General features: G+C 35.6%; 1 protein-coding gene across 2 annotated transcripts; it reads left to right on the forward strand.

Moving 5' to 3' along the window:
• Positions 1 to 5,488: 5,488 nt before the first annotated feature.
• Positions 5,489 to 8,139, forward strand: LOC127804260 (trihelix transcription factor DF1-like). 2 transcript variants are annotated; one of them, XM_052341086.1, is made up of 2 exons: positions 5,489 to 6,002; positions 6,438 to 8,139. In XM_052341086.1, the coding sequence occupies exons 1-2, from the start codon at positions 5,731 to 5,733 to the stop codon at positions 7,765 to 7,767; spliced, it is 1,602 nt and encodes a 533-aa protein (XP_052197046.1). In that variant the 5' UTR covers positions 5,489 to 5,730; the 3' UTR covers positions 7,768 to 8,139. The 2 variants fall into 2 exon arrangements, with proteins under 2 accessions (XP_052197046.1, XP_052197047.1); XM_052341087.1 differs by having other exon boundaries at positions 5,854 to 6,002; positions 6,180 to 8,139.
• Positions 8,140 to 13,500: the final 5,361 nt, after the last annotated feature.

Here is a 13,500-nt window from a genome sequence, read left to right on the forward strand (position 1 = left end):
CTCTAAAAAAATAATTTTATATAATATTCTAAATGATTTTCTCTAAAATTGATATTTCTACACAAGGTTAGCTTATGAGTAATCTAGTTTTTAAAAAGTTTTCATATAAAGATTTGGCTCTGATGGGATGTTAAATAAAAACTATATATTAAAAAAAAAATAACTTTGAGAATCTCTTCAGCCTAAGTGTGAGGTAAAGATAGGTTAAGAAGAGTATAAAATGACAATGTTACTAAAGCTTAATCTAAATACGTTTAGATTCATTTAAACTTTGATTATCATCCTTAGTTATGATTTTAGAATAGATGGATGTATTATCAAATGGATTAAGAGACAAATTCTCTACTAATTATTCACTGAATTTGAATTAAGCAAAAGAAAATGAGCAAAAGGATTTACTAAATGAGTACAAGTGGGTTACTAATTTGTTAATAAAGTAACATGGTATTATGACAAGAGTCTTATGATACAATATTGTATAGAGAAAGGTTCCTTTAAAGGAAAATGGTTCAGAATTTAGAAAATTGAAAAAAAAAAGTCATAAAATTGTCCTCGTGGCTATACAAAGATATTTACATCTTGCCCCGCAGACATAGCATGAATGGCAGCCAGATAATAGATTACAGATAAGGATGTAGATTTGAATCATGACAGCCGCAATGTGAGAGTTTTACCCTCATATAGGGGTGGCTCCTTGTGCGCACTATGCACTATATCTCCTACTTGGTGCACCGCCGTGTACCGTGATTAATCTCTTCTAAGTGCGTAAAATAATGTGTAGAGCCCTTAAGATGAGAAATTTCACCTTTTTACATACAACGATATTTACATCCTTCCTCGGACAAAATCATATAAGTACTAATGTCTTCCACGTGGATGATTGCTTAAACGACCCCCTTTTCTATCCCATATCAAATTAAGGACGTACTACCTCCACTCTTGTTGGTTTCACATTCAATGAAAAGCCTGAAATGAATTACAATAACTGTGTGGTGAGAAGAGAAGCACCATTGCTGGGGTCCACTGTTGAAATCATAGCTTGAACAAGACAGGAGTCCCAGCCAAACCCATATTTTGGCTCACCTTTTTTTACGTTTTTTTGTGTTGTAATTCAATTTTTTTAATTATATTTTAAAATTAATTTAATCTCTCTACTTTAATTTTTTTTATATAAAAATTTGAAATTCTTATTATTTTGATTACACACTAGATTTATATTTTCAAATCAATTTAATCCACATAATTTCAAAATATAGAGATTAAATTGACTTAAAAATACAGATTTAGAGATGTAATTGAAATAACAAAAAAATTGAATTATCATATATAAAAAAAATCTAAGTGCTAAAATTAAACTAACTCAAAAATCAAATTTAGGGCAGAAATTGTCATATAGAAAAAATGTTCAAATACAAAAGTTAAATTGATTTAAAAATTAGATTTAGTGACCCTTAGAGCATTCAATTGACAAAGGAAGAATCGTGGGGTGTTGCTCTTTAGACCCTTAGATTCAATGTTCGAGCCCTAATAGAGCAAAAAAGCTCAACAATCAAGGACTATTATAAAAATTAGAAAAATGTCAGGCCGTCCTCACGTTAACGGAAAGAGATTAGGGATAGAAATTGACTGCTAGGTTTCCTGATTTACATCTCTTATTGAAATCGTGGAGCCGGACAGTAGAGGGTGCTCGTAATGGTGCGTTAACAAAAAAAAAAAAAAATTAATATAATTAAAATAATAAAAAAATTGAACGAGTATAAAAAAAAAGGTTGAAAGCATGGCAACAAAAATATAGATTTGGCCGAGAAACCCCTGTTTACACCATCACGACAGATATATACATACAGAGTGAGAGAGAATGAGTAAACTTTGTCTACCGCCATCGTATTAGCATTGTTAGGGAAATCATCGGTCAAATGCTCTCACAAAGCAGCAGCCCATTGGAGTCGTTGGATGAAACAATTTCTTTTTGACTTTGTTCTAATGGAATGAGGAAAATGAAGGGTGACACTGACAGGGAGAATGGATAAATGAAAAGGGGGTGAAAGAAATAAATAAAGAATAGATTTAATTTTGGAAAGTATATATTTTGTCAGTTTCCTTGTTTTCTTGTACGGTTTCACTTCCATTTTTCGGAAAAATTAAGATTAAATCGAATAAATATTGATTGATTTCATTTTAGTACAGAATAGACTTAATTTTCTTGCTAAATGAGTTCATTAAATGAGTAATATATTTCGATCGAGGAATATATTATGGGCTATGAAACATGGAGCAAACAGAGTGTTTAGTTGGCGGCATTCTTTAATGGGAATGGGAATGGGAATGAGATTCTTAAATGATAACGATCCGTTATTTCAAATGAATGGAAAGATAAGGATGGAAATGTATCTTATTTCATGGAATGGCCAAGTGTGCAAATTAAATTTTTACCTTTTGTTTTCTTTTTTTTTTCCGAATGACACATTGTCATATATGTAAAAGTGCCCTAAATCATTTTGCACCTTTCCATTAGTTCTTTCCCCCCAAACATTTTCTACCGCCACTAACTATTATCTTCATCATTATTTTTCGTCGTTTGTTGAACCTCTTCTTTATCTATTTTTTTTTCTTCTTGTTTTTCAACTTATTTTGTTGGGCTCCATTGTCTTCCGTCCAAAACCACCACCATCATCAATGTAGTTCACTATGATCGTTGGACAACAATATCTAAAACCATGACGAGTCACCCCCTTTTCCTCCACCATTGGAAACTAGCCCCACCAATCGTGATTGTTTGTTTCTTATATCATATATATGGTTATTCTCATCACGAGTCACCATTCTTCGCCACTTTCAACCAATCCCAAGTGACAACCCATCTCTTTCATCCCAAATATGCCCATTCTCACCATGAGCTACTCTTCTTTGCCATTGGAACTAGTCCCACCAACCATTACCGACTGTCTCATCCATCCTAGATCTAGTCATTCCCATTGCGCCTCATTTCTTTCTACCGTTAGAAACCAACCTCACCAATTGCGACCGTTTATCCACTCCATCCCAAATTTGACCATTCCTATCGCGAGTCACCCCTTACCACCTTCGACAACTAGCCCTATCAACCATGATCGTTCGTCTTCTCCGTCCCAAATATAGTCATTTCTATTGCGAGCCACCCCTTATCACCTTCGACAACTAGCCCTATCAACCACGATCGTTCATCTTCTCTGTCCCAAATATGGCCATTCCCATTGCGAGCCACCCCTATTTGCCATTGGAGACCAACCCCACCAATTACAAATTTTTATTGAATTACATATTATTAGATTAAATTTATATTTATTTTTTATCCATAAAAAGTTAAAAATTGATTTAGTAAGTTGTAAGTTAAAATTGACTATTTTTTTCATTCCATTCCATCAAAATCAAGTGGTACTAAACATAACAAAAGAATAAAACTTACCAAATATGACAATAAAATGGAATAACTATTCTATTTTAAAACCATTCACATTCCCTTTTAAAACCATTATGTTTAACCAAATATGACCTAATTAGAGTGAATAGTGTGAGATTGAGAGAGAAATTGGCAGATGGCCAATGAAGGAATTACTTTATTATATAATTAAATATAACACCCATTTGCTATTTGGATTAAACAGTGATGAGATCAAGTTAAGCATAAGACTAAATAATCCTATTCCATGTTTGTTATAATAAATATTGAATGAGGTATAGATATCACTAATTGCTACATGACTAATTTATCAATTTTGCCTTAATATATAAAAAAATTTTAAAAATAAAATCGAAGGGTGATTGATCTTGGGGCATAGAATTAGAAATCTTGAGATAGAGGAAGTTGTTCTCATGATCTAAAGGTTGCTTGGCGCTACAATCTTAGAATTGCATGGTGTAGTTTTGAGTCTCATTGATTGCATATAAATGGTTTGACTTGGTGCTCTACCTATCACGCTATATGATGAGATTTGCGTAGCTACTGTATGTCTTTTATAACTGTTGTGAGGCTCCGTCACTATATGGTGGAGCTTTGCTTGACATACATGGATGGACAAATTACATACTTTTGTGATAATTAATTGAGTTAAAGATGTGAGTACTCATGTTATTAAAAAAAAAAAGAAGAGAAAATGAGTGATGATATATACATGGAGAAACACAAAGAAATTGATAGGGTAGTTAGGACTAGAGATTGGGGTAAAGAAAGAAGTTCAAGGAATGGGATAGTCATGACTAGAAAGAGAAGATCGACGAGTATGAGAGACTTAAAAATGGAGAGAGATGTACCAAATAAGTTTAAATTGTAATAAATGTGAATAATTTATTTTTTATATTATCAATTTATTTTTAATAAAAATATATTTATATATAATATTGAAATGACATCAATAAACCATACATACATACATACATACATACCAAAAGAAAAGAAAAGAAGGTGCGTGCTATGAAGCAAAAATAAACACAAACAAGAAGCATAACAATTTTGAATATATACCATATCCCATATATACTCAAAGCATAATTTCCACTTTCAATGTGTTTTAGATAGATATTTGTGGGCCCCAGGCTCACCCTAAATATCAGAGATTATTTTGGAATGTCAAGGTCAGTAATTTTGAATGCCAAAGATGAAAGACGTAGACAGACGACGCTGCCAAAGCCCCATGTGATGTGGGAACACAATTACAACGTTCAAACCCAAGGTGGGCTGTAATTTCTAAGGCACAACACTTAGGACAAATCAACTTCTTATCCTAACTCGTTCTCATCTCAAATCTCCTACAGTTTATCGAATACTATTTTTACTATTTAAATTTGTAACATTTTATTATAACCCAAAAAGAAAAAAAAATCTTTCCTATAATTAATATTCATTTAAAACACACTTAAAAGAGTCTAAGATTGTTACTCTATTGATGTGATTATTTGATATTATGATAATAATATTGCTCACCAATTGTGCTTTCATGAAGGTTATAGCTATTGTCAAATGGGTTTAATGTGGGGGTGTGTGTGTGGAAGGGTTTACATCGTTGCCATTAATGCCTAAGAAGAGATATTTATATAATACTTTTCACAAGTAAGTTAAACTTAATCTAATGAGTGAAAGGAATGGTACGTTTGATGATGTATCTCTAAATAAGATTTTTTTAATATTAAACTTACTTTTTGCCTAAAAACAAGGGACGTGGACACAAGATTAACCTTACAATCTATTCTCCATATTTTGACCTTTTACTTTTCAGACTAATCCCCCAAAGAATCATCCAACTTGAAGAAGCCCATTCAGTCAACTTGTGTAAACCGTGGAAACCTTGCAAGTGTGTAACCATTGGCCCAAATCATGGAAATCAAAAGAAGCGTAAAAGAAAACTCGACCAATCCACCAATGATATTCCAACATGTCACCCAAACCATCTGTCTTGACCCCACATTATCATTCCACACCCCCTTTATCTTTATCTCTCCTAAAGCAAAACCCTAATTCACCACTCTTTCTAGTTACTTAACCCATTATAATTTTCAAGTGGTTGAGAAAGAAAGAAAGAGAGGGATAGAGAGATAGAATCAGAGAAGCCAATCCCAAAACAACCCAGAAAACCCAACAAATTTACCATAACCACGCCCCTTCACCACCAAACCCTAGAATTCACCATCTTTTCTAGTTAGGCTTCCTGGCAATTATAATTTTTGTTCAGCTGTAATTACTGAGTGGAAGTACTGATGCCCGAGGCTTCTGGGTTGCTGGAAAATTCTGCTGCCGGTGAAGGCGGTGGGGGCGCCGCCGCTGCGCCTATCAATCTGCAGAATGAGGAAGGCGGCGGCGATGGAGGGGAAGAAGATAGAGTTGTTAGAGGGGAAGAGGGCGACCGGAATTTCGCCGGGAACCGGTGGCCTCGGGAGGAAACTTTAGCTCTGCTGAAGCTAAGGTCCGATATGGACCTTGTATTTCGGGACTCCACTGTCAAAGCTCCTCTCTGGGAAGAGGTTTCGAGGTATGATTTTTCCTGATTTATTTATTTATTTATTTTTGGTTTTTCTGGAGCTGCAAATTGGCAGTTCAAAAATTCCCAATTTTTTTCATTGATTGGGGGACGGGGGAACGCTTGTTCTCTAATGAAGATTAATGGGTTTCGCTTGTTTTCTCGTCTCCTTGATTTATTGAATTGCAGCGCTTTGAAGTCTCAAGTTACAAATGGTTGTCGCTGTTGATATGTTTTTGTATCATTTTCGTTTTGTTCTTTCATAAATCCAATGTCTTCTGTTCTGGTTTTCTCTTTATTTTATGGGAATTTTGTAGATACAACATATCTAACTATACTTGGCGGCTGCATAGCTTGTTTTTGTAATCGAAATCCATTAATTATTGGTAAATTTAGAAATTGAAGAGGAGAAGAAACGGGTTTTTGTCTGGAATTTGTTGTTGTCAGGAAAATGGCCGAGCTTGGGTTCCATCGAAATGCCAAAAAGTGCAAAGAGAAGTTCGAAAACATCTCCAAGTACCACAAAAGAACCAAAGAATGCCGGTCCAGCCGACAAAATGGCAAGCACTACCGTTTTTTTGAGCAATTAGAGCTGTTAGATAGTCAAACATCCTCACTTCCATCGCCTTCCCAAAACAAAATCCAGCCACGCCCATCGGAAACTACTATGCCGATGGGAATGGCAGCTACGGCCACGGCCACCGTGACAATAAAGCCCTCAAGTTTTACCCAAGACGATACGATTCCTTGTTCGGTGAGAAACTCGAGTGCGGAGTTTGTGATGTCGACATCTACATCAACTACATCCTCTTCAGGGAAGCAATCCGAGGGCAGTGGCAAGAAGAAGAGGAAATTGGGGGATTTTTTTGAGACACTGATGAAGGAGGTGCTAGACAGGCAAGAGACTTTACAGAAGAAGTTTGTAGAGGCGCTTGAAAGAAGTGAGAAAGATCGGATGGCGAGAGAAGAAGCGTGGAGAAAGCAACAATTGGAAAGAATAAAGAGAGAACAGGAGATGCTGGCACAGGAAAGAGCCGTTGCTGCTGCTAGAGATGCAGCGGTGATTGCATTCCTGCAAAAGGTTTCTGAGCAAACAAGCCGTGGAAGATTGTCCGAACCCCCGACCCCAACCCCAACCCCAACTCCACTTCCAATTTCAACTCCATCTGAGAAAGCCACTGACAATCAAGAGAATGGCATTGCTGATAATTCTCCTCAGGTGAGCTCTTCACGGTGGCCTAAATCCGAAGTTGAAGCCTTGATTAAGCTCAGGACTAATCTTGACTTGCAATACCAAGACAATGGGCCTAAGGGGCCTCTGTGGGAGGAGATTTCATCTTCCATGAAGAAGTTTGGATACAATCGTAGTGCGAAGAGGTGCAAAGAGAAGTGGGAGAACATCAACAAGTACTACAAGAGGGTGAAAGAAAGCAACAGGAAAAGGCCTGAAGATTCAAAGACATGTCCCTACTTCCAAATGCTCGAGTCTGTCTACGAACAGAAGTCCAAGAAGATCGACAATTCCTACGCTTCTGGTTCGAACCTGAAGCCCGAGCAAATTCTAATGCAACTGATGAACCAGCAGCCACAAGAACAGCAGCAGCAGGAGCAGCAGCAGCAACACAATCTCAAGACAGTAACGGCAGACGGTGAAAATGAAAACATTGATCAAAATCAAGAAGATGATGGGGATGACGGGGATGACGAAGATGATGACAATGGGAGTGATTATCAAATTGTTGCCAATAGCACTTGTTCCTTGGCAAACATGGAGTAAGAGACAAGATAAGAGAAACTTTTCCATCAAAAGCTCAAGTGGGTATGGATCATTTAAGACGTGGGGCAGAGTGATTAAGCTTCTGAGTTTTTCCTTTGACAATTAATAATGGATGGAGCTGTAGGAAATGGCAAGCTTCCTGCTGTACATTCATATTTATCATCAACCATCATTTTATTGGGTAAATAGTGCAGAAAGAGGGAATATAATTAAGTTGGTGTGTCATGTAATAATATAAAGCCTAGCCTCCTTTTTTTTTTTTTTTATTTGTTTTGACACTGGAAATGGTTGGTTTTGTATGTTTGGTTGTGTTGTATCAATAAAGAGTAACCATCATAATTAGTAATTATAATACAATGAGAGGGTTTAGAATGTGGACAAGTAGTCATTATGTATATGTTGCCTGCAGATTTGCAGCTGATTGGCTAAGTCACTCCCCCTCAAGAGCTTGACTGGATGTGTTTGATTGGTTTTGCTAATCCTGTTCGCAGGGGATCATTCCACTAATTGGAAATATTAAGGAAAGGGACATCACTAATTTGATCAAGTAGATGGTGTCCTGCTGTGTTACTTCGTAATCTGGAGTACTCTTTTGTTAAATTAAGTGCATTGATTGAGATTGAGAGGCTTTCACCAATGGGCATTATGTGAACTGGGCCCACAAGAATTGGTGACTTTAATTATTCTATATTGGAGAATGCTTCCCTGGATTACTCTCGGCTCGGTTCTAATTAGGGTGTTTTAATGAAAAAGTAAAATAATTCCCCGCCCATAAGAATTGGTGACTTTAATTATTCTATATTGGAGAATGCTTCCCTGGATTACTCTCGGCTCGGTTCTAATTAGGGTGTTCGATGGAAAAGTAAAATAATTCACCCCCGCCCCGCCGTCTACTTACACACAGTATGCCAACAGAACAGTCCCTAAGTTAGGAACAATGAAAAATCTTACAGAAAAGGGCCCAATTCAGTTGGAAGCACCCGAAAGTATGTTTCGTTTATTTATCCTGACTATTGCCAAGCTACCTGAATGATTTTGCATTATCTGCCATTTCAAGTCTTGATACTGTAAATTCATTGAGATAATATGTCAGTTTGAGAAATGGGCCCAATTCAACAAAATTCACTTGAATTTGTTGGTGCCATTGGTGAAACCCCAATGCGTATTTCTCATCAATATGACTATGGTTTTTATTGGAACTCTATCCAAAGAAGAAGAAATTACAAAATAATAATAATAAATTAATTAATTAATTAAAGAGGAGGAACAGATGGACGCCCAGCTAAAAAGAGTAAGAGAAGTAGATGGGTTTACTTTCTAACTCTCACATTTTAAATTTTATGAGCATGAATATTCTTGTAAATAAAACACAAAAAGAAATACCTACATTATGAATTAATTTTGATAAAACAATGGCGAACATATCATATAATTAATTAGTTTTATTCCAATTGTACATATATTCTATTAATTTATTTAGCTCTATAATAAGTATGTTTTCTCAAGTCTACTGTTTGATCTACTTTTATTTGAAAATTTGTTTATAATTATTTATTTATTTTATAAAACACGTTCAAATAGAAAACAAAAAAAAAAAAAAATGTTGTTTTCCAGTTTTTCAAATATGTATTGATTCTTTGAGGAAAGAAGGCAGTTTTTCTCCTATTTTCCAATTTGAAAAAAAGACTCTTAAAATAAAAATGAATTAGTTTCAACCTAAATAAAATGAGAATGAAAGAAATATACTTATATTTAAGTTTCTCACAAATAAAGAAACCTTCTAATGATATTCAAGAATCGGTTCACTAGACAACTCTCGCTCAAGCAAAACTTATGAAACAAGCCTTATTTGACTTTAGTTCACTAGTTAGGCCTTGTTCTGTTTCGTTATTTTATAAAGGAATTTTTTATAGTTCAAATAGAGAAACTTTCAAAAACTTATAAACAAATCAATTTTACTCTAGAGTAGATTGTAAGAACTTAGCAATCAATCCAAATTTCAATAAACTTGGGATATATTTTATCTCTTAAATTTTATAGAGACGATTTGTAAAGATAATCTTAATCCCTCCAAATTCTTCTTGAATAATGACTCTTACATATTGAATAAAGAAATCTAATAATAAAGTAAGGATTATTCCCACATGGTTGTAAAAAGGGAAGATCACTCATATGAGGTAAATTATTAGTTCTAAGCTATCTCTAACTACTTAACTTCCTCTTTATTGCTCCTCTAACTACTTAAGTATCAAAGTGGCTTTCTTGGTGAGCCAATCTCAGTGCTTTTCTTTTGCAGCTTACTAGTATCGATGAAGTTGGATTGAGCTTTTTCTCCATCTAGTACATTTCCTAGCTGTAAATATATTGATGATATAATTTTTGCATCATTAATAGGCGCCGTTTATGGAACCGAAGGCTGTTCATATAACTGACCAGATGGTTGGGACCTAGAATCCCAAGAGAAATTCACGTCCCCCAGTGCTATGTTCAACCAGTTCAACTTCCATTGAGACTTGTTAACAAATGATGACATGAATGAATACACAGAAAAGAGCAGGAATCTAGTCAAAGTAGTACAAGCAAGCATAACAGAGAGAGTTCTAGTTCATAGCAAAAAGAAAAAAAAAAAATGAAAAAATGCAAGTGGCAAGAAAAATCTGACCCCAATAGTGAGCTAATGACCGTTGGGCAGTTAACAAAAGAACTTTGCAAGAAGTTGCCTAGCCCAACCTCTCGCTTAGCATTAACTCCTTTTACTGCCCATGGCACCAATGAGCCCATGCCGACCAAGTTTAACTACCCCTCTTGTCACATATTTGAGGGCGTAGAGGATTATGATGAACATCTCCATTGGTATTGCAATGCCATGTAGTTTAGGTATACAATTGACGCTATACTTTATCGTAACTTTTCTCAAACACTGAACGAAGGGGCTAGGGATTGGTTTGATACAATTCTTGAAGCCAACAAATCCAAATTCAGGCAACTTGTATAGAAATTTAGGGATAGATTTTGGGGTAAAAGACTAGCTCCTACCTACAACGTATAAAGCCTAAGCCTAATGAGCCCTTAAGGCGATTTATTACCAAATTTTAGGCCAAACCTGCTGGCATTAACGAATTGAAAGATAGAGTAGTGATAGTTGCTTTCACTAATGCTCTTAGGGAGACTAGGTTTGACTTTTCCTTAAATTAATAAGAATAGGTCAAAAACCTTTATAGAATTACACACTTGAGCACAAAGATACATGTATGTTGAAGAACAATCAGAAAAACAACCTATGGGACATCCCCATGAAGGGAGGAGTATCTCCTCGAAACATCCCAAAGGAGGGATAAAAAGAGTCATTGGAGGCCCAAACCCTGAAGGTCTAAAGACTAGGGCCTTTTTGAAATCAGTGGGGACAAGCGTATTAAGTGGCCTGGACCAGTAAAGGATAATACCCAAAAGTAAATATGACAAAGTATTGAGAATTTCACAGGCAAAGGGGCCACCTTACTGACAAGTGTCACAAATTAAAAAGGAAAATCAAGTTCTTTGTCCAACAAAGGATTCTATAGAAGTATTTGTCCAAGCCTACTCACTAGTTACTACAACGGAACGCCTTTGTGAAAGATGATCAGAACGAGGATCCTCTAGAACCAACTGAGACTTCATGAACTATTCATGCCATCCTAGGTTGTCCTATGAGGAGAGGAGACCTAGAGAGGAGAATTTGACACCCATCCAAGTTGTTCTAGTATCAACTGAGAGGACTCAAATGGAACACAACCCCATGATAGCCTTCAAAGAAGAAGACCGCAAGGGTATACTGCATACTGCTACCTTATAACAATGTCATCGTTAGAAAAGCTATGATCTCCATCCTTTGGTGTGAGTTCTTGTAACATTGTTGAATCTTTAGTCATCTGTTTTAAGCATCTACTATCCAAGAACCATGTTGAAGCTTAAGGAGAAAATTTGTATACCTACTCCAAAAGTCAACCATTCCTTCTTAGTACTCAAATTTGCTTGTGTCCAATGATGTTAGTACAATCTGAAATGAAATAAAATTCTTAGGTACCCATTCTTGTTTCATTTTCGTCTTTTTGTACGAGGATGGGTAGAATTTATGTCATTCACTATAAGAAAACAATGAATTAGAGACGGATTCTTTGAGACGAATTTTTTTCTTCTCAAATTTGAGATGGATTTTGCATTTTTTTATTTGCCAAATTTGCTACGGAAAAATATCAGTCTCAAATTTGAGACGAATTTTAAAATGAAAAAAATTTCATCTCAAATTTGAGATAGAGAAAATTATCCATCTTAAATTTGAGATAAAAAATTTTTTGTTTTAAATTTAATATAGATTTTGAGACGTATAATATTTGTCTTAGATTTGAGAAGGATTTTTAGACAAAAAAATTTTCGTCTCAAATTTAAGATGAATTTTAAGATGAAAAATTACCTCTGCCAAATTTGAGACCGATATCATCCGTCTTAGAAATACCTTAAGTAATGAAAGAAGATCTAGTGAAAATTCTACCATGTGTAATGATCTTGCTTTTGGACTTACACTTCAAAGCATTTCCAAATTTCCTTTTTCTCTAATTTTTACATAAATACCTTGAGTTTTGTTTATTGCTACCAAAATAAGTTTGATTTTCTTTGTGATTTCTTTTACAATTTTATTTTATTTTTCAAATTCTTTTAACTTTCAAACTCTGCATAATAACATTCCTTTCAAAAATCTTATTTTTTGATTTGATCATTCCTTCCTTGTCTAAGGGATGCAACATCAAATTTAAAGATAAAATTTTTCCTGCTAACTTTTTTCTTCCTTATCGTAGACATCACAAAAGACATCCAACAAGTATCCATATGTAAGACTGGAATTAGATGAAGTAGATAGAGTTATCTAGTCATAAAGGCTATATTTGAATCTTCTGTGACACTTTCATTGTCATTCTCACTACATTTATAATCACTCCAACATGCTACCATCATTTTTTTCTTCCCCTTAATTGATTTTTTTCTTGTTGAACTTTTTCTTTACCAACATTTTGCACCACCGTGTGATTGAGATGAGCTCGTCTTCATCATCACTTTCCTTGAGAGTAAATCACACTAAAGATCACTAACATTTGGTGTCTTTTGCAATATGGTCACTAAACTTCAATTCATTGCAAAGTGATCACAAAAGTTTGAAATGTTTTGCAATCTGATCACATTTAAGATTTTCTGACGTGCACTCATCGGAGCTCCTACTATGGCGATGACATGGAGTTGGCATAGCGATGATATGGCAAATAAGCAAAGTCAAACACTGAGTGTATAAAATTGCCAATAAAAATGCGCCATGTGGCACCACCCCATCCCCATCAAACCCTTTCTCTCCCCCATCTCTTTCTTCTCTATGCGTGACTAAAGCAGTTGGAGGTGGTGGTGAAGTAGCAGGTGACTAGAGGCAGAGACGTATGACAGCGAAGCAGTAATGACCAGCAATACCGGAGGGTGAAGCAGCAGCTGGCGAAGTAGAAGTGGTGAATGACAATGAAGGCGATGGCGGCAGCGTCAGAGGTAAATGATAGCGATCCGCGACTAGAAGGGGATGGTAGCAAATTCGGGTGAGAAGAAAGAGAGAAGAAGAGAGAGAGAAGGGGGGGAGAGGGAAGGAGAATGGGTTTGATGGGGACGGGGGTTGTGCCATGTGATGTATTTTCATTGATAGTTTTGTATATCAGAGTTTGA

The sequence above is a fragment of the Diospyros lotus genome, chromosome 6 (genome assembly GCF_014633365.1).
Source record: "Diospyros lotus cultivar Yz01 chromosome 6, ASM1463336v1, whole genome shotgun sequence".
NCBI lineage: Eukaryota > Viridiplantae > Streptophyta > Magnoliopsida > Ericales > Ebenaceae > Diospyros > Diospyros lotus.